Source organism: Salvelinus namaycush, chromosome 23 (assembly GCF_016432855.1).
Source record: "Salvelinus namaycush isolate Seneca chromosome 23, SaNama_1.0, whole genome shotgun sequence".
Lineage (NCBI taxonomy): Eukaryota > Metazoa > Chordata > Actinopteri > Salmoniformes > Salmonidae > Salvelinus > Salvelinus namaycush.
Genome location: NC_052329.1, coordinates 44,867,264 through 44,887,685, shown reverse-complemented (window position 1 = coordinate 44,887,685; position 20,422 = coordinate 44,867,264). Strand labels below are relative to the sequence as shown.

Sequence of the window (20,422 nt, the reverse complement as noted above, 5' to 3'; positions counted from 1 at the left end):
GTATGAGGAGGCCTTTATTATACAGTCCAGGTCGTGTTTGTTTGAGCACACAACAAAAAACGTTACTAAATGTTTTGCAACAGAAAGACAAAATGAGCGTCCAGCTAGTCCCTCCCAGTTTCAATACACTTTCCTCCGATTAAGTGCCTTATGAACACAATCCAGGTCTGTCCTGTTACCTTTAGGCCCAGGTAACCCTGCGATGCCAGGCAGCCCGGGGGGGCCTGAAGCCCCCATGTCCCCTTTGAGCCCTGGTAAGCCGGGGACACCGTTGTCCCCTTCTTCACCGGTCATGGGCAGGGCAGGGCCGGAGTACCCAATGTCACCTGGTGAACCTGAAACAACATCACACACACAACTAAAGTGTTTAATTGTGACTGAGTTTGTAATAGATTTTTTTGCAGCAACATAATAAAATACTAATAAAAAAAGACCTTTGGCAAAATTTTCTTCTCACAATGACACTTGAGAGCAAACTAACCATTTGGTTTAAATTGATGGGAGCTTCAAATACTGAAGCCCTGCATCTTATAATTTTACTCTCACATTGCGTGTCATTGCAAAATAAAAATGTTGCCCTCTATGTCCCAACATTCAAACATGCATACTACTTAGCTGGTATGAAGCAATGCATTCTAAATAGTCTGTTATATTTAAGAAATAAGGCCCAAGGGGGTGTCGTGTATATGGACCATTACCATGGCTAAGGGCTGTTCTTAGGCACTAAGCGAAGCGGAGTGCGCCTGGACACAGCTCTTAGCCGTGGTATATTGGCCATACACTACAAACTCCCGAAGTGCTTTATTGCTTTTACAAACCGGTTGCCAACATATAAAAACATTTGATTGACATATTTTCATCAAAAACATTCTTGATACATTTATATTATAAAAAAAAAATATATATATGTCTAAACAATTAACCTTTATTTTAACATGTGCCCTGTATTATATAATGTAAATATACACATATATACACATTAAAATAAAACCACACAGTCATGGGAAGCACAAATATAACATCCCCAGAAAAAGTTACATCCCTCCACCAATAAGTCCCCAATCAATACTTTAGTTTGCCAGAACGGCAACAGATCATCAAGAACATCAAGATGAAATGTATTTAGAATTTTGTTCGGGCAATACGGTGCATTAGAACTAAAAGCAGATTTACCTAGCTCGGTGGAGCCCCTAAAGAACATCAAGCGTTAACCAATCCTCTGAACGGGTTAGGCAACATAGGTGTCTATACTTCAACGGCAAAGTTAGATAAGACAGAAGTTTATGAAGTAGGGCCTTGTAAACAGATAGGCAGTAAAGTAGAGCTCTACAGATCTTTAGCATAGTCCAGACAACCTTTTGATACAGGATGCAGTGATGACTATCAAAACTGTCACCTGTAACAAAACGAAGGGCACTATGGTAGATTGCATCCAAAGGTTTAAGAGTAGTTACACTTTGCTAAATAATATCACAATAATCAAGAACAGATGAAAAGGTTGACTGTATAATCTGCGTCCTACTGCTTAGAGAAAGGCATGATCTGTTTCTGTAGAAAAAGGCCACATTAAATCTTAGTTTCTTAACCATCTAATCTATATGTTTTTTAAACGTCAAATCCATATCAATCCTAATGCCTAAGTATTTATATGTGGGAACTTGTTTGATTGGAGAACCATCTAATGAGTGAATATTCTTACATGAGTTTAAAACATGTATTTTGTTTTGCCAGTATTAAGCACAAGTTTTAAATCAGCAAGGGATCACAGTCTTTCATCTATCCAAAAGGAGGGTATAGTCCGGACACAAATCTGGTTGCTAATTCTATTTACATCGTTGCCATACAAACAATCATTGGTTGCTAGGCAGGCTGGCAAACCTTCTTCTCCCTTGCTAGCTTGCCAACTACACAGCTATACAATACGCATTTTTATTTTTCCCAATGCAGTTAAGCCAAAACCACGGCTCGTTATTCAGAGGTGCGTTCTACAACCCTTTGAGCGCTCTCCAAGTCTCCACGTTCAGAAGTGAATATCACATAGCGCAAAATTTCAGTCACTATTTATTAGCATTTGCCCTTGTATTTCAAGATTGAAAAATATAATAACATAATGTTGTGGACCAAGCTAGCCATTAATGAATTCCCAAGATGGCATAGCAGTCAAACGTCCTTTGTCCTCGTCTTGTCGTGTCCCGTATATATATATATTTATATTTACACCTTTCTTCGCATATCTTTTATATATTTTCTTTTCCAAAAACTCAACTTCAAAACACTCTCCTGCAACCCGCCTTACCAATTTAAAAAAAAAAAGTATTATTTACCTCAAATCTGAAATCCACAATAGAAGCTAGCCAGAAGCTAGCCAGTTAGCCAGTGGCTAAAAACAGACCTCCAACCTATGCTAGCTTGCTACCGATAGCCCGGCTAGCTGTCTGAATCGCCGTGAACCCCAACCAACCCCAACCAACTGGACCCTAATGATCACTCGACTAAGCATGCCTCTCCTTAATGTCAATATGCCTTGTCCATTGCTGTTCTGTTTAGTGTTTATTGGCTTATTTCATTGTAGAGCCTCTAGCCCTGCTCACTATACCTTATCCAACCTTTCAGTTCCACCACCCACACATGCGATGACATCACCTGGTTTCAATGTTTCTAGAGACAATATCTCTCTCATCATCACTCAATACCTAGGTTTACCTCCACTGTATTCACATCCTACCTGTCTTTACATTATACCTTGAAGCTATTTTATCGCCCCCAGAAACCTCCTTTTACTCTCTGTTCCAGACGTTCAAGACGACCAATTCTCATAGCTTTTAGCCGTACCCTTATCCTACTCCTCCTCTGTTCCTCTGGTGATGTAGAGGTGAATCCAGGCCCTGCAGTGCCTAGCTCCACTCCTATTCCCCAGGCGCTCTCTTTTGATGACTTCTGTAACCGTAATAGCCTTGGTTTCATGCATGTTAACATTAGAAGCCTCCTCCCTAAGTTTGTTTTATTCACTGCTTTAGCACACTCTGCCAACCCGGATGTTCTAGCCGTGTCTGAATCCTGGCTTAGGAAGACCACCAAAAATTCTGACATTTTCATCCCTAACTACAACATTTTCAGACAAGATAGAACGGCCAAAGGGGGCGGTGTTGCAATCTACTGCAAAGATAGCCTGCAGAGTTCTGTCCTACTATCCAAGTCTGTACCCAAACAATTTGAACTTCTACTTTTAAAAATCCACCTCTCTAAAAACAAGTCTCTCACCGTTGCCGCCTGCTATAGACCACCCTCTGCCCCCAGCTGGGCTCTGGACACCATATGTGAAGTGATTGCCCCCCATCTATCTTCAGAGCTCGTGCTGCTAGGCGACCTAAACTGGAACATGCTTAACACCCCAGCCATCTTACAATCTAAGCTTGATGCCCTCAATCTCACACAAATTATCAATAAACCTACCAGGTACCACCCCAAAGCCGTAAACACGGGCACCCTCATAGATATCATCCTAACCAACTTGCCCTCTAAATACACCTCTGCTGTTTTCAACCAAGATCTCAGCGATCACTGCCTCATTGCCTGCATCCGTAATGGGTCAGCGGTCAAACGACCTCCACTCATCACTGTCAAACGCTCCCTGAAACCCTTCAGCGAGCAGGCCTTTCTAATCGACCTGGCCGGGGTATCCTGGAAGGCTATTGATCTCATCCCGTCAGTAGAGGATGCCTGGTTATTTTTAAAAAAATGCCTTCCTCACCATCTTAAATAAGCATGCCCCATTCAAGAAATTTAGAACCAGGAACAGATATAGCCCTTGGTTCTCTCCAGACATGACTGCCCTTAACCAACACAAAAACATCCTATGGCGTTCTGCATTAGCATCGAACAGCCCCCGTGATATGCAACTTTTCAGGGAAGCTAGAAACCAATATACACAGGCAGTTAGAAAAGCCAAGGCTAGCTTTTTCAAGCAGAAATTGGCCCTCGCTTCATACTCGTCGCCAAACCCACTGGCTCCAGGCCTGATGACTCCTTGCTGTCCCCAGTCCACCTGGTTGTGCTGCTGCTCCAGTTTCAACTGTTCTGCCTGCGGCTATGGAACCCTGACCTGTTCACTGGCCGTGCTAAAGTACCTTGTCCCGAACCTGCTGTTTTCGACTTTCTCTACCGCACCTGCTGTCGCTAACTCTGAATGCTCGGCTATGAAAAGCCAACTGACATTTACTCCTGAGGTGCTGACCTGTTGCACCCTCTACAACCACTGTGATTCTTATTATTTGACCCTGCTGGTCATCTACGTACGTTTGAACATATTGGCCACGTACTGTTATAATCTCAACCCGGCACAGCCAGAAATGGACTGGCCACCCCTCAGAGCCTGGTTCCTCTCTAGGTTTCGTCCTAGGTTCCTGCCTTTCTAGGGAGTTTTTCCTAGCCACCGTGCTTCTACATCTGCATTGCTTGCTGTTTGGGGTTTTAGGCTGGGTTTCTGTATAGCACTTTGTGACATTGGCTGATGTACAAAGGGCTTAATAAATACATTAGATTGATTGATTTGATTGAAATAGGCTATGTATTTGAAAACAATAGACTACCTGTGTTGATTTTGATCATACGCATATACAGAGCCTTCATGTAGTAATCATACCCCTTGACTTATTCCACATTTTGTTGTGTTACAGCCTGTTTTAATTTGTTTAAAATCTGAAACAGACATACGTCAGTTAAGGCAGCCCCCCACACCTCTCTGATTGGGTTAAATGTGGAAGACACATTTCGGTTGAATGCATTCAGTTGTGCAACTGACTAGGTATCCCCTTTCCTTTCCAAGATGACTTAAAGCTGTAAGGACTCAGGGGTGTGAATACATGTAAATGAGATATTTAAATAAAAAATGTTTTATAAACACTGCTCAAAAAAATAAAGGGAACACTTAAACAACACAATGTAACTCCAAGTCAATCACACTTTTGTGAAATCAAAATGTCCACTTTGGAAGCAACACCGATTGACAATAAATTTCACATGCTGTTGTGCAAATGGAATAGACAAAAGGTGGAAGTTATAGGCAATTAGCAAGACACCCCCAATAAAGGAGTGGTTCTGCAGGTGGTGACCACAGACCACTTCTCAGTTCCTATGCTTCCTGGCTGATGTTTTGGTCATTTTTTAATGCTGGCGGTGCTCTCACTCTAGTGGTAGCATGAGACGGAGTCTACAACCCACACAAGTGGCTCAGGTAGTGCAGCTCATCCAGGATGGCACATCAATGCGAGCTGTGGCAAGAAGGTTTGCTGTGTCTGTCAGCGTAGTGTCCAGAGCATGGAGGCGCTACCAGGAGACAGGCCAGTACATCAGGAGACGTGGAGGAGGCCGTAGGAGGGCAACAACCCAGCAGCAGGACCGCTACCTCCGCCTTTGTGCAAGGAGGATTAGGAGGAGCACTGCCAGAGCCCTGCAAAATTACCTCCAGCAGGCCACAAATGTGCATGTGTCTGCTCAAACGGTCAGAAACAGACTCCATGAGGGTGGTATGAGGGCCCGACGTCCACAGGTGGGGGTTGTGCTTACAGCCCAACACCGTGCAGGACGTTTGGCATTTGCCAGAGAACACCAAGATTGGCAAATTCGCCACTGGCGCCCTGTGCTCTTCACAGATGAAAGCAGGTTCACACGCACATGTGACAGACGTGACAGAGTCTGGAGACGCCGTGGAGAACATTCTGCTGCCTGGAACTTCCTCCAGCATGACCGGTTTGGTGGTGGGTCAGTCATGGTGTGGGGTGGCATTTCTTTGGGGGGCCGCACAGCCCTCCATGTGCTCGCCAGAGGTAGCCTGACTGCCATTAGGTACCGAGATGAGATCCTCAGACCCCTTGTGAGACCATATGCTGGTGCGGTTGGCCCTGGGTTCTTTCTAATGCAAGACAATGCTAGACCTCATGTGGCTGGAGTGTGTCCGCAGTTCCTGCAAGAGGAAGGCATTGATGCTATGGACTGGCCCGCCCGTTCCCCAGACCTGAATCCAATTGAGCACATCTGGGACAACATGTCTCGCTCCATCCACCAACGCCACGTTGCACCACAGACTGTCCAGGAGTTGGCGGATGCTTTAGTCCAGGTCTGGGAGGAGATCCCTCAGGAGACCATCCGCCACCTCATCAGGAGCATGCCCAGGCGTTGTAGGGAGGTCATACAGGCACGTGGAGGCCACACACACTACTGAGCCTCATTTTGACTTGTTTTAAGGACATTACATCAAAGTTGGATCAGCCTGTAGTGTGGTTTTCCACTTGAATTTTGAGTGTGACTCCAAATCCAGACCTCCATGGGTTGATAAATTTGATTTCCATTGATAATTTTTGTGTGATTTTGTAGTCAGCACATTCAACTATGTAAAGAAAAAAGTATTTAATAAGAATGTTTCATTCATTCAGATCTAGGATGTGTTATTTTAGTGTTCCCTTTATTTTTTTGAGCAGTGTATAAACGCATCATGCCACAATTTCAAAGGTTTTACTGAGTTACAGTTCATAGAAGGAAATCAGTCAATTTAATTAAATTCATTAGGCCCTAATCTATGGATTTCACATAACTGGGCAATGGGAGCAGCAATGGGTGGGCCTGGGAGGGCATAGGCCCACCCACTTGGGAGTTAGGCCCACCCACAGAGGAGCAAGGCCCAGCCAATCAGAATTAGTTTTTCCCCACAAAAGAGCTTTATTACAGAGAGAAATACCACCTCAGTATATTTCCCCTTGCTTCTAGCCTAGCATTAAGGTTTGCAACAACAGGGGTTTGTACAAACCTTGCTGTCTGGCTCTCCGACCTCCACAAAAATTTAGAAAATGTAATTTACACATTTTGTTGAGAATGTGTTGAGAAAGGTTTGTACAAACCCCTATTGTTGCAATTATGCTGACGCATTAGTTTGCCTGGCTGGCTCAAGACAGTTGCTGTCTCATCAGGACACCATTCACTCTCTATGCAGGAGATCACATGCATTATTATGTATACAGTATTTCCAGATAAATGTCAATAGAAAACAGCTAAAACAAATGTAAATGCAGCTATTTTGCTTTAATTTCTGCAGCAGAATTTGATTTGATTTTGTTTTCTGTCGATAGCTAGCTGGCAAGATTATTTGATTTCATAGCAAGGATGCAACTAGATTTTTGTCCGGACTATTTCCTCTGGTGGAAGGATGAAATAGTATAAATTTAATTTAACTCCTCTTTGTGTTGTGCCTAAGAACAGCCCTTAGCCGTGGTATATTGGCCATATACCACACCCCTTCGGACCTTATTCCTAATGGGCACACAGAGGCACCAGAGTGAAGTTTCCCCTAGGTACAGATCTAGGATCACCCTAATCCTAACCTTAAACATTAGTGGGGAAAATGCAAAACTGACCGAAGATCAGCGTCTAGGGGCATCTTCACCTAGCCTGGCTGACGCGACTCACGTGGTACACAGCCGAGGGAGAGCTGTGACACACTGGTCTGGACAGGAGTCCATTGTAAATGCAGTATTCGTGCAGAAATGGGCTGTGTTTCGATTGGTTCTCTCAAATACAAACAGTAGTATTGGAAATGTGCTGCACTCGGGGACTGCGTGTGGTTGTCCATGTGGGTGTTTGAGTGAGAAAGACACAGAGGAGAACCAATCAGTAAAAAAGCACAGCCCCCTTCGTTATCAACGCATCGTGCCGACAACATCAAAAGAGCCTTTCCAGACTCTGAAGTCAGGAGGAGTTAGGTGTTAGCCAGACTAAACTTCACCCTACTCCCATACAGACCGGTCATTAAAGGCGTCGACAACTGTGATTCTGACCTGGTGGTCCGTCGCGTCCAGGGAAGCCTGACTCCCCACAGTGGCCGGGCATGGACTCCTTACAGTCCATGCCTGGTAGACCGGAGGCACCTGTGTCTCCTGGGCTTCCTATAAAGAGAGGACATTCCTGGTGACAGCATTTTACTGAACCCCACTCCTTTTTGAAAAACACAACTTACAGTATATAACGAGTACAGTACAATAATATCATGTGTAATGTAACAGCAAGACCTGTCATTATGCACTGCTTGTATGTCAACTGCTCCATGGGAGGGTTTTATTCAAGCTTTCTGAGACACTGTTTTTGCATTACAAGTTAATGGGCCTCATTCGTAAGATTTGCCTTGACCAAATGTCTAAAACAAGCCACGAGTTCCCAAAATGTGATGAAAAACAATTTATCAAATGTCTATAAACATTATAGTTATATAAATATCACATGAGCATGTTTCATTTATAAGTCATGCATTTTAATGCAACATCGAAATAAGTTAATGTCAAGTCCTAAATCATTCCATGTATGCACAATTTACGAGCAAAGTTGCGCGTAAGAAAAAACATTTAAATGTGGCCTGTGGTTTGATACAGTCCATATCTCTGGGGTTGGTATCTCTGGGGTTGGAATCACTGAGATTATACAGTACCTGTTAGTCCAGACTGGCCCTTGGGGCCCAGAGGTCCTGGCTGAGAGGGCCCCTGAGGCCCTTGACACCCTCTGGAACCTTTCTCTCCTTTACAGCCTGGAACACCAGAGGGACCGGGCACACCTGGGCCTGGGAAACACATTCACACAAACAAAATGTCTTTGCCTCTCCATGACTCACCTCCCCAACATACACAAACATTAAATTGAGAACTGTATATTTTCCAGAATTTCAGAGAGATTATCTTGATATTGCTGCATTGTGCATTTTACTAACCTCTGGCCCCAACCTCGCCCTTCACACCCTTCAGTCCGTCCAGTCCATGCAAACCCAGTGGTCCAGGTGGACCTGGGAGGCAAAATAAGGAAATGAAAGTATGTCGATGCCAGAATCTCAAATTGATAGAAACATTTGATGTAAAATAATGTCCTTGGTTTCTAGTCTGGTCTTGAGCATGTCCCCACCTTTGAGTCCAAGGGGTCCTTGATCTCCCTTGGGCCCAGTTTGTCCAGGGGTCCCTGGGAGACCATCAGCCCCAGGTTTACCACTTGGGCCTGGGGGTCCGATCACACCTTCCCAGCAGAGGGAGGAGAGAGGGGTAAGGAGGAGAGCAGAGCTCAAACCAATCAAGGCACACTGGTGAGATCATCAACACCACTAACAAACAAAGATGAGCAAAGCCTTTGCAAAGCCCGTTGATTAGGCATTGTTTGGGGTAGTGTGCAATTAAGCGTCTTGAAGGTTAAAGTCCTCACCAGCAGGCCCTGGAGGTCCGATGGATCCTTGCGGACCAGTTAACCCTTTAGGTCCTGGAGCTCCTGAAAATCCTGGTTCACCTACATCACCTTGGTCACCCTGTGGGGCTGAGGGAGGGTGAGGGGGGCAAGTTTTACTGTACAGGTTTTTCACAGACATCATACACTGTTACTAGCGCGCCCATAGCTTCCCTATTTCCCCTAGCTTGATCAGGGCACACATCAGTTATTGTGTGGTAAGTTTATATCAGGCCTGCGCTCAAATATTATTTTTCTTTCAAATACTTTGAGCATTTGATTGAGTTAGCCTGAATTTCCCAGATTGGCAGGTATAATTTACCAGATCGGAGGGTTAGCACTTTTGGTACTATTCCATTAGTTCCATAGTGCCAAACAAGTTAAATCAATCACAGCCCAAATATTTGAAAGATACTATTTTAACTCAGTTCTTTACACATCTTCCGTGAGGTAGCTATATTGATAATGCCACTTAGAGGAGAGATGTGGACAATTACCTTCAAGTATCATCATTGGTGAAGAGCCAGTGTTGGAGTTATCAGCTGTCTCCAGGAGATGGTTACTAAGACCCATCTGATCTATTGTGGCAAATCCCTTAATAGCTTCTTCAAGGGAAGAAGCTCTTTTTGTCTGCATGCCCCTATCACACCCATAGATTTTTAGCTAGTGGTGGCTAAAGTTAGCAGAAGTTTGAAGTGACTGTTAAGAGAAATGAAACATGGTTTACAGTTTCTCCTGGCCCATGGACTATTTTCAGGGTGAGGAACCAACTAACATAAAGTTGTAAAATCCTGAACTTCTCTTTTAAATATGTGCTGTATCATCTCCTATCCTCTTACCAAATGCTCCAGTGTCTCCTGTAGCTCCTCTATCACCAGCCGGTCCAGGGATGCCAATGGAGTCGCCCTGTTCACCTGTAAACCAATCAACTCTCAGATCTCATTATCGCGAAGCATGAATTACACAAAACAATTATGACCTCTGCCTAACAAATCAGTCATAGTCCCTGCAGCTTTTCCCTGGTGATATGCACAACATCACAATGAGAAGAGAAAATACTGTATAAATTGTGTCTATTTGTCAATTGGAAGTACCTTTAAGACCACTGTACCCTGGGAAGCCAGGTGTGCCAGGAGATCCAGTACACCCAGATTCACCCTAAAGAGACACCAACAAAAACAGTGTTTAGTATTTTGCATGTATTTGACCCATGTCTATAATCAGACCAGTTACAGTAGGTACTCTTAACATCCATACCTGATCACCAATCTCTCCAGGGAAACCTATGATACCCCTCTGGCCAGGCAGGCCAGGTAGTCCAGGTTCACCTGAGTGTCCAGGTGTACCAGGTGGTCCTTGAGACGCCTCTATGCCAGGCCCCCCCAAAAGCCCTGGGTACCCTGGTTGACCCCTGCCTCCCGCAGGACCCTTGTCACCTGGGATGGGGTTTACAATAAACAAGACTGCAGTCACACTTGCAATTATGCTTGTTGCCAGACAAATACAAAAATGTTTTTTTTTAAATTAACCAGCGGATCTGTATGCAACACGCTTATTATATTCCAAACATTAGCCAGTGCAAATACCTAATGTTTCGACCTATATGGCTTGTGTAACAGAGTAGGTCCCTTCTCTGTCCTGCCTGGGCATGAACCCCTGACCTTCTTTACAACACTCACAAAGCAGTGTAACCAATCGCTCTACCAAAACCATGATCTTGATTGAGCAAGGGGCGACACCACTTCAAGTCTCAGGCAGGGTGATGTCACCACTCGACACTTGCTCTGGATACTACATCTGCTGCTCTTGACCCTCAGTTAAATGTAAATTCAGAAAGCATAACTACAGTGCCTTCAGAAAGTATCCATACATCCCTTTGACTCTACATTTTGCTGTGTAACAGGCTGAATTCAAAGTGGATTAAATAGATGTTTTTCTCTCACCCATCTACAGACAATACCCCATAATGACAAAGTGAAAACATGTTTTAAGAAATGTATGCAAATGCAGTGAATACGAAATACAGAAATATCTCATTTATATAAGTATTCACAACGCTTTGAGATGTCAGTCAGTACAACTTTATTGGAATCCACCTGTAGCCAATTCAATTGTTTGGACATGATTTAGAAAGAAACACATATGTCTACTTAAACTATACTATGAATTCCAAGGAACTGTCCGTAGATCTCTAAGATAGAATTGGGACAGCGACACATTTTTGGTTGTTTTGGCTCTGTACTCCAGCACTTTTTGAATTGAAAGGTTACAATGACTATGTGGTTAAATTGCATACTGTCAGCTTTCATTTATGGGTTATTTCATCCATATCAGGTGAGCCGTTTAGAAATTACAGCACTTTTTGTATGTAGTCCCCCCATTTTAGGGGACCAAAGGTATTGGGAAAAATGCACAGTCAAAAGTTTGGACACACCTTTTTTTTCTCTACATTGTAGAATAATAGTGAAGAAATCAAAACTATGAAATGACACATATAGAATTATGTAGTAACCAAAAAAAGGTTAAACAAATCAAAATTCTTCAAAGTAGCCACTCTTTGCCTTGATGACAGCTTTGCACACTCTTTGCATTCTCTCAACTAGCTTCACCTGGAATGCTTTTCCAACAGTCTTGAAGGAGATCCCACATATGCTGAGCACTTGCTGGCTGCATTTCCTTCACTGTGCGGTCCAACTCATCCCAAACCATCTCAATTGAGTTGAGGCCGGGTGAATGTGGAAGCCAGGTCATCTAATGCAGCACTCCATCACTCTCCTTCTTAGTCAAATGTTCTGCACCTGAACAAGGCAGTTAACCCACTGTTCCTAGGCCCTCATTGACAATAAGAATTTGTTCTTAATTTACTTGCCTAGTTAAATAAAGGTAAAATATATTTTTATAAAAGTGTAAACCAGATGGGATGGCGTATTGCCGTGCTGGTTAAAACTTCTTCAGGCTAGGATCTATTTTTCTCCACTTCCTGTCTGACTGACGTTCCCTGTTGCTCAGGCCCTGAAGCCAGGATATGCATATGATTGGTACCATTTTAAAGACACTCTGAAGTTTGTATAAATGTTAAAATATATCTATATATTTTTTGAGAGCCCATGCTCTTACAATGGAAAGTATAGGTGCATATCCAAATCCAGCTCCCAGATTGCAAATGCTATGGCTTCCACTAGATCTTTGTTCAAGGTTTCAGGCTTGTTTCTTCCAAAACAAGGAAGAATAATGAGATTTAGTACTGGGATACAGACTTGGAAATTAGTGTATGCGCGTGCAACGAAGAGGACGCACACCTGCTAATATCGCTTTCCAATTGAACATACTTCTTTCTGTATGAAATATTATAGTTTAGTTACATTTTAGGGTATCTGAGGATTAAATAGAAACGTTTAGCGGTAGCTTTTTGGATTCCTTTCTCTGCATGTTGAACGAGTGGATTACTCAAATCGATGGCGCCAACTAAACTGACTTTTTGGGATATAACGAAGGATTTTATCTAACAAAATGACAAAAAGTAAGTGAATATTCAATCGCTATTTGTGAATTTATGAAACCTGTGCTGATGGATAAATATGTTGATGTGGGGCGCCGTCCTCAAACAATTGCATGGCATGCTTTCGCTGTAAAGCCTATTGTAAATCGGACAGTGCAGTTAGAATAACAAGAATTTCACCGGACGTTGTCGACAGGTGTCCTGCTAGCCCTAAGAAGTTTTAGGTGTGCCTTGTATTCTAAATAAATCACAGACAGTGTCACCAGCAAAGCACCTCCTCCTCCATGCTTCACGGTGGGAACCACACATGCGGAGATCATCCGTTCACCTACTCTGTGTCTTCAAAGACACGGTGTTTGGAACCAAAAATGTCAAATTTGACCAGTGGTTCCAAACTGTTTATAGTCCCGTACCCCTTCAAACATTCAACCTCCAGCTGCGTACCCCCTCTAGCACCAGGGTCAGCGCACTCTGAAATGTTGTTTTTTATCATCATTGTAAGCCTGCCACACACACGCAATATACGATACATTTATTAAACATAAGAATGAGTGTGAGTTTTTGTCACAACCCGGCTCGTGGGAAGTGACAGACCTCTTACAGGACCAGGGCACAAATAATAATAATAAATAATAAATAATATCAAATAAAATCTTCACAGAACCGCTTATTGCAATTTCGATGAGGCTCTCTTGTTCAGATATCGGTAAGTGGACTGGAGGCAGGGCATGAAAGGGATAACGAATCCAGTTGTTTGTGTCATCTGTTTCGGGAAAGTATTTGCGTAATTGCGCACCCAACTCACTCAGGTGCTTCGCTATATCACATTTGACATTGTCCGTAAGCTTGAGTTCAATTGCACACAACAAATCATACAATGATGTAAAGACCTGTGGCCTACCTTGCCCACCCAGGTATGCCAGTCGCGTGAGAACTTGTCATCATATAGTATGGGGCTTGCCTGTCCTAGCCACTCGGTAGCTCACCATATAAGAGGCTTCTAGCCCCTTCTGTTGCTTTTATACATGTATTGCTACTCGAAAGTCATCTTAATTCTCACTCAAAAAACTCCTATGTCTTATTTTTCCAATTGGCATGTTTTGTTTCTAAATGTCTGCGCAAGAGTGAATGTTTCATTGAGTTATGAGATAGTACTTTTGCAGATATAACACACTGTACCTGAGGAAATGCACTACTCCCAATATAAGTGAACTCCAAATCAATGTTGTTTTCGCAGTTCTCATCATATTTGCGCCTCTTCGATGGTCCAACGTCCCTGTCTGTTATTCAGTGCTTTCCCGGGTGAGAGGGCAGTAGCTTTTCAGCTGCATCAGATTCACAACTGTCAGTGTCCATGCTAGCTGGGCTAACAACAAATGTAGAATTACTGATGCTAGCATTGAATATGCTCGTGGAAGCAGAACAACTTGTGTCGTCGACAGGTGCAGGTGTAGTACTGCTGGTAGTAGCAGTACTACTAGCAGAGCTGGTATGTGTCTCTACGGACGAAGGCCTTACTTTTTAAACCATTTATACATTTTTGAGCAAACGGAAAGAGTGCAGGCTACGTTTGGCTACATGCGGAACGTTAGTGGAATTGCCGTAAGGGGGTAACGGTTAATGTGATTGGATGTTAATTATTTGACTAGGCTACCGGTATTTGACATTGTGTTGTTATTTAACTGAACACTAGATGGTTTAATTTTAGGCAGTGAAACGAGGCTACTCAGGCGAGAAAAAAACCTCACCCAAATGTATTGCCCCATTGGAAAATATAAATTACTTAAGTTTTTTATAATTTTTTACATTTTTATGTGAATCACATTTTTATTTGGTGTACCCCCGACGGCATTGTGCGTACCCCCAGTTTGGGAATACCTGCATTAGACCAAAGGACAGAATTCCACAGGTGTAATGTCCATTGATCGTGTTTCTTGGCCCAAGCAAGTCTTATTATTATTGGTGTCCTTTAGTAGTGGTTTCTTTGCAGTAATTCGACCATCGAGGCCTGATTCACACAGTCTCCTCTGAACAGTTGATGTTGAGATGTATAAAGCATTTATTTAGGCTGCAATTTCTGAGGCTGGTAACTCTAATGAAATTATACTCTGCAGGTAACTCTGGGTCTTCCTTTCCTGTGGTGGTCCTCATGAGAGCCAGTTTCATCATAGCGCTTGATGGTTTTTGCGACTGCACATGAAGAAACTTTCAAAGTAAAGACATTTTCCGTATTGACTGACCTTCATGTCTTAAAGTAATTTATTTTCTTATTTGAGCTGTTCTTGCAAGAATATGGACTTGGTCTTTTACCAAATAGCGTTATCTTCTGTATACCACCCCTACCTTGTCACAACACAAATGACTGGCTCAAATGCATCAAGAAGGAAAGAAATTCCACAAATTAACTTTTAACAAGGCACACCTGTTAATTGAAATGCTTTCCAGGTGACTACCTCATGAAGCTGGTTGAGAGAATGCCAAGAGTGTGCAAAGCTGTCATCAAGGCAAAGCATGGCTAATAGAAGAAAATATATTTTGATTTGTTTAATACTTTTTTGGTTACTACATGATTCCATATGTGTTATTTCATAGTGTTGATGTTTTCACTATTATTTTACAATGTCGAAAATAGTAAAAATAAAGAAAAACCCTGGAATGAGTAGGTGTGTCCAAACTTTTGACTGGTACTGTATATATATATATATATATATATATATATATATATATATATATATATATATATATATATATATATCACTTATATATTAATTGACCTTAAATTTCAAGTTAATGTCACATGCACAAGTACAGAGAAATGCCTTTCTTGCAAACTCAAAACCCAACAATGCAATAATCAATAACAATGTATTACAAGAAGAAAACACAACAGGAATAAGGAATATGAAATACACAAAGTAAGTAAGCATACTATATACAGGAAATATTTTTTTAAAGTCAGTTCCAATACCATATTTACATATGCAGGGATACTGGAGTGATGGAGGTAGATACAGTATGTAAAGAGGTAAGGGGACTAGGCAACAGGATATAAGATAAACAGAGTAGCAGCAGTTTGCATGTGAGTGGGTGTGCGGGTGTGTAGAGTCAGTATAAATGTATGTGCATATTACTGTATGTGTGAGTGAGCAAACGATGGAGTGAATGTTTCTGTGTGTATTGGAGTGACTGTGTGTGTGAGTGTGTAGGGCCCTGTGAGTGGGCATAGAGACAGTGAAAAGAAAAAGTCAATAAAGAAAAGGGTAAACTCGGTCTGTGTAGCTATTTTGTTAACTATTTATCAGTCGTATTGCTTGGGGATAAAAGCTGTTCAATAGCCTGTTGGTGTCAGACTTGATGCACCGGTACCTCATGCCGGGCGGCAGCAGAAAAAATTGCCTATGGCTTGGGTGGTTGATGTCTTTACGATTCTCCGGGCCTTCTTTTCACACCGCCTGATATAGAGGTCCTGGATGGCAGTGAGCTCGGCCACAGTGATTTACTGGGCTGTCCGCACAACCCTCTGTTGTGCCATGCAATCGAGTGCAGTGCTATTGTCATACCAAACAGCTATGCAGCCAGTCAATGTTCTCAACGGTACAGCTGTAGAACCTTTTCAGGATTTGAGGGCCGATGCCAAACTTTATCAACCTTTTGGGGAAAAGGCCGTCTTCATGATTGTGCGTGTGTGTTTGGAAAATTTGAGTCTTTAGTGAATTGGACACCAAGGAACTTGAAGATGGCTACCTGCCCCACTGCCTCCCCACCCCATTGATGTGGATGGGGGCATGCTCGCCCCCACGTTTCCAGTAGTCCACGATTAGCTCCTTGGTCTTGCTTACGTTGAGGGAGTAGTTGTTGCTCTGGCACCACACTGCCAGGTCACTGATCTTCTCCCTATAGGCTGACTCATCATCACCGGTGATCAGGCCTACCACCGTCGTGTCGTCAGCAAACTTGATAATGGTGTTGGAGTCGTGCTTGGCCACACAGTCGTGGGTGAACAGGGATTACAGGAGGGGACAAAGCACACAACCATGTGGGGCCCCTGTGTTAAGGGTCAGCGTGGTGGAGGTGATATTGCCTACCCTCACAACCTTGGGTCGGCCTGTCAGGAAGTCCAGGATCCAGTTGCAGAGGGAGGTGTTCAGACCCAGAGTCCTAAGCTTGGTGACGAGCTTGGAAGGGATAATGGTGTTGAACGCTGAGCTGTAGTCAAAGAACAGCATTCTCACAAAGGTATTACTCTTATCTAGGTGGGTGAGGGCAGTGTGGAGAGCAATTGAGATTGCATCATCTATGGATCTGTTGGGGCGGTATGCAAATTGGAGTGGGTTTAGGGTGTCTGGGTTACTGGAATGAATGTTTGCCATAACCAGCCTCTCAAAGCACTTCATGATTACAGAAGTGAGTGCTAAAGGGCGGTAATCATTGTAGCATGAAGCCACTCAACGTCAACAAAACAAAGGAGATGATCATGGACTTCAGGACACATCAGAGGGAGCAACCCCCTATCCACATCGACGGGACAGCAGTGGAACGTTTTAAGTTCCTCGGTGTACACATCACGGATAAACTGAAATGGTCCACCCACACAGACAGTGTGATGAAGAAGGCGCAACAGCACCTCTTCAACCTCAGGAGGCTGAAGACATTTGGCTTGTCATCTAAAACCCTCACAAACTTTTACAGATGCACAATTGAGAGCATCCTGTCAGGCTGTTTCACCGCCTGGTATGGCAACTGCACCGCCCTCAACCGCAAGGCTCTCCAGAGGGTTGTGTGGTCTGCACAACACATCACCAGGGGCAAACTACCTGCCCTCCATGACACCTACAGCACCCGATGTCACAGGAAGGCCAAAAAGATCATCAAGGACAACAACCACCCGAGCCACTACCCGTTCACCCCGCTACCATCCAGAAGGTGAGGTCAGTACAGATGCATCAAAGCTGGGACCGAGAGACTGAAAAACAGCTTCTATCTCAAGGCCATCAGACTTTTAAACAGAAATCACTAACACAGAGAGGCTGCTGCCTACATACAGACTGGAATCATTGGCCACTTTAATAAAAGGATCACTAGTAACTTTAAATAATGCCACTTTAATAATGTTTACATATCTTACATTACTCATCTCATATGTATATACTGTATTTTATACCATCTATTGCATCTTGCCTATTCCGCTCGGTCATCGCTCATCCATATATTTATATGTATATATTCTTATTCCATCCCATTAGATTTGCGTGTATTTGGTAGTTGTTGTGGAATTGTTACTTGTTAGATGTTACTGCACTGTCGGAACTAGAAGCACAAGCATTTCGCTACACTCGCATTAACATCTTCTAACCATGTGTATGTGACCAATAACATTTGATAGATTTCTTAGGAACAGGGATGATTCTGGTCATCTTAAAGCATGTTGGGATTAAAGACTGGGACACGGATAGGTTGAAAATTACAATAAATATGCCTGCCAGCTGTTCTGCGCATGCGCTGAGAACGCGCCCTGGAATACCGTCAGAGCCCATGGATGCTACCATTATTACAGATAATCCTGAATGAATTGTGAATAATGATGAGTGAGAAAGTTAGACGCACAAATATCATACCCCCCCAAAATGCTAACCACCCTTGCTATTGTAATGTTGAGAGGTTAGCATGTCTTGGGGGTATGATATTTCTGCGTCTAACTTTCTCAATCATCATTATTCAAGATTCATTCATTATTAACTCTAATAAATGGTAGCATCCACATGAATTTAGAAGTGCTTAGAAACTAATTCTATTCTCATTTACAATAAGAGACCCTCTTCCTAGTGAAATCACCTCTTTCCTCCCATACCTACCCCCCTTGGGAATAAAGGAGCAAGGACCGTTTATGAGGAACTGGCGGATTATCAATCCTGCTTCCCAGTGAAGGCACGTCACACACCGTAAACCCAGCGCAAGACAGCTGTCTTTGATGAATGGGGCTGAAATGGGTTTGGGGGACCCAATCCTGCTGACCAACAGTCTCGCCCACCTGCTTCCAGAGATTCCTGCTCCTTCATCCTCTTTCTTTCTTCCGTCCGTTCTACATCAGCAGCCAAGGGCATGTGGGTTCAAATTATATCAAAAAGGGTAAATCAGAGGTAATGAAACAGGATTTTAGTGAGCTGATCAACACCCTGAAAGGCTCTGAATCGCAGCCGATTATCTTGGGTCCTGTGCCGTCGCTGGGTCGTGGCTGCGAATGGTTCAGCAAGCTTTTAGCACGTCATATCTGTATTAAAGACTACTGCCACTCTGGCGTAACTTTTACGGAACATTTCAACAATTTTTGGAAACAAAAGATGCTCTACAGAGATGATGGACACCCAAACCATCTAGGAGTCTGGACCCTCTCTTCACATTTCAAGGTCGCATTAAGATACTGACTCAGACAGACCAAGCCCCGCTTAGGTAATACAATTTGGAGCACCTTAAATTAAATTTTGGGCAAAAAGGCAAACATCATTCATTCATTCATTCAAATCAAATCAAATTTTATTTGTCACATACACATGGTTAGCAGATGTTAATGCGAGTGTAGCGAAATGCTTGTGCTTCTAGTTCTGACAATGCAGTAATAACCAACAAGTAATCTAACCTAACAATTCCACAACTACTACCTTATACACACAAGTGTAAAGGGATAAAGAATATGTACATAAAGATATATGAATGAGTGATGGTACAGAACGGCATAGGCAAGATGCAGTAGATGGTATAGAGTACAGTATATACATATGAGATGAGTAATGTAGGGTATGTAAACATAAAGTGGCATAGTTTAAAGTGGCTAGTGATACATGTATTACATAAAGATGGCAAGATGCAGTAGATGATATAGAGTACAGTATATACATATACATATGAGATGAGTAATGTAGGGTATGTAAACATTATATTAAGTGGCATTGTTTAAAGTGGCTAGTGGTACATTTTTACATAATTTCCATCAATTCCCATTATTAAAGTGGCTGGAGTTGAGTCAGTATGTTGGCAGCGGCCACTAAATGTTAGTGGTGGCTGTTTAACAGTCTGATGGCCTTGAGATAGAAGCTGTTTTTCAGTCTCTCGGTCCCTGCTTTGATGCACCTGTACTGACCTCGCCTTCTGGATGATAGCGGGGTGAACAGGCAGTGGCTTGGGTGGTTGTTGTCCTTGATGATCTTTATGGCCTTCCTGTGACATCGGGTGGTGTAGGTGTCCTGGAGGGCAGGTAGTTTGCCCCCGGTGATGCGTTGTGCAGACCTCACTACCCTCTGGAGAGCCTTACGGTTGTGGGCGGAGCAGTTGCCGTACCAAGCGGTGATACAGCCCGACAGGATGCTCTCGATTGTGCATCTGTAGAAGTTTGTGAGTGCTTTTGGTGACAAGCCGAATTTCTTCAGCCACCCACGCTGTCTGTGTGGGTGGACCAATTCAGTTTGTCCGTGATGTGTACCCCGAGGAACTTAAAACTTTCCACCTTCTCCACTACTGTCCCGTCGATGTGGATAGGGGGGTGCTCCCTCTGCTGTTTCCTGAAGTCCACAATCATCTCCTTTGTTTTGTTGACGTTGAGTGTGAGGTTATTTTCCTGACACCACACTCCGAGGGCCCTCACCTCCTCCCTGTAGGCCGTCTCGTCGTTGTTGGTAATCAAGCCTA

At 43.2% G+C, this 20,422-nt stretch overlaps 1 protein-coding gene across 1 annotated transcript in view; it reads right to left on the bottom strand.

The window, feature by feature from the left end:
• Window positions 1-120: 120 nt before the first annotated feature.
• Window positions 121-20,422, bottom strand: part of LOC120018703 (collagen alpha-1(I) chain-like) — a 42,759-nt gene continuing 22,457 nt past the window's right edge. The window contains exons 11-19 of the mRNA XM_038961905.1: window positions 10,501-10,679; window positions 10,338-10,401; window positions 10,083-10,157; window positions 9,226-9,333; window positions 8,935-9,042; window positions 8,747-8,818; window positions 8,471-8,599; window positions 7,827-7,934; window positions 121-335 (exon numbers count right to left, since the gene is read on the bottom strand). Of these exons, the coding sequence (XP_038817833.1) occupies window positions 121-335; window positions 7,827-7,934; window positions 8,471-8,599; window positions 8,747-8,818; window positions 8,935-9,042; window positions 9,226-9,333; window positions 10,083-10,157; window positions 10,338-10,401; window positions 10,501-10,679 (1,058 nt within the window). The remainder of the gene's footprint in view (window positions 336-7,826; window positions 7,935-8,470; window positions 8,600-8,746; window positions 8,819-8,934; window positions 9,043-9,225; window positions 9,334-10,082; window positions 10,158-10,337; window positions 10,402-10,500; window positions 10,680-20,422) is intronic.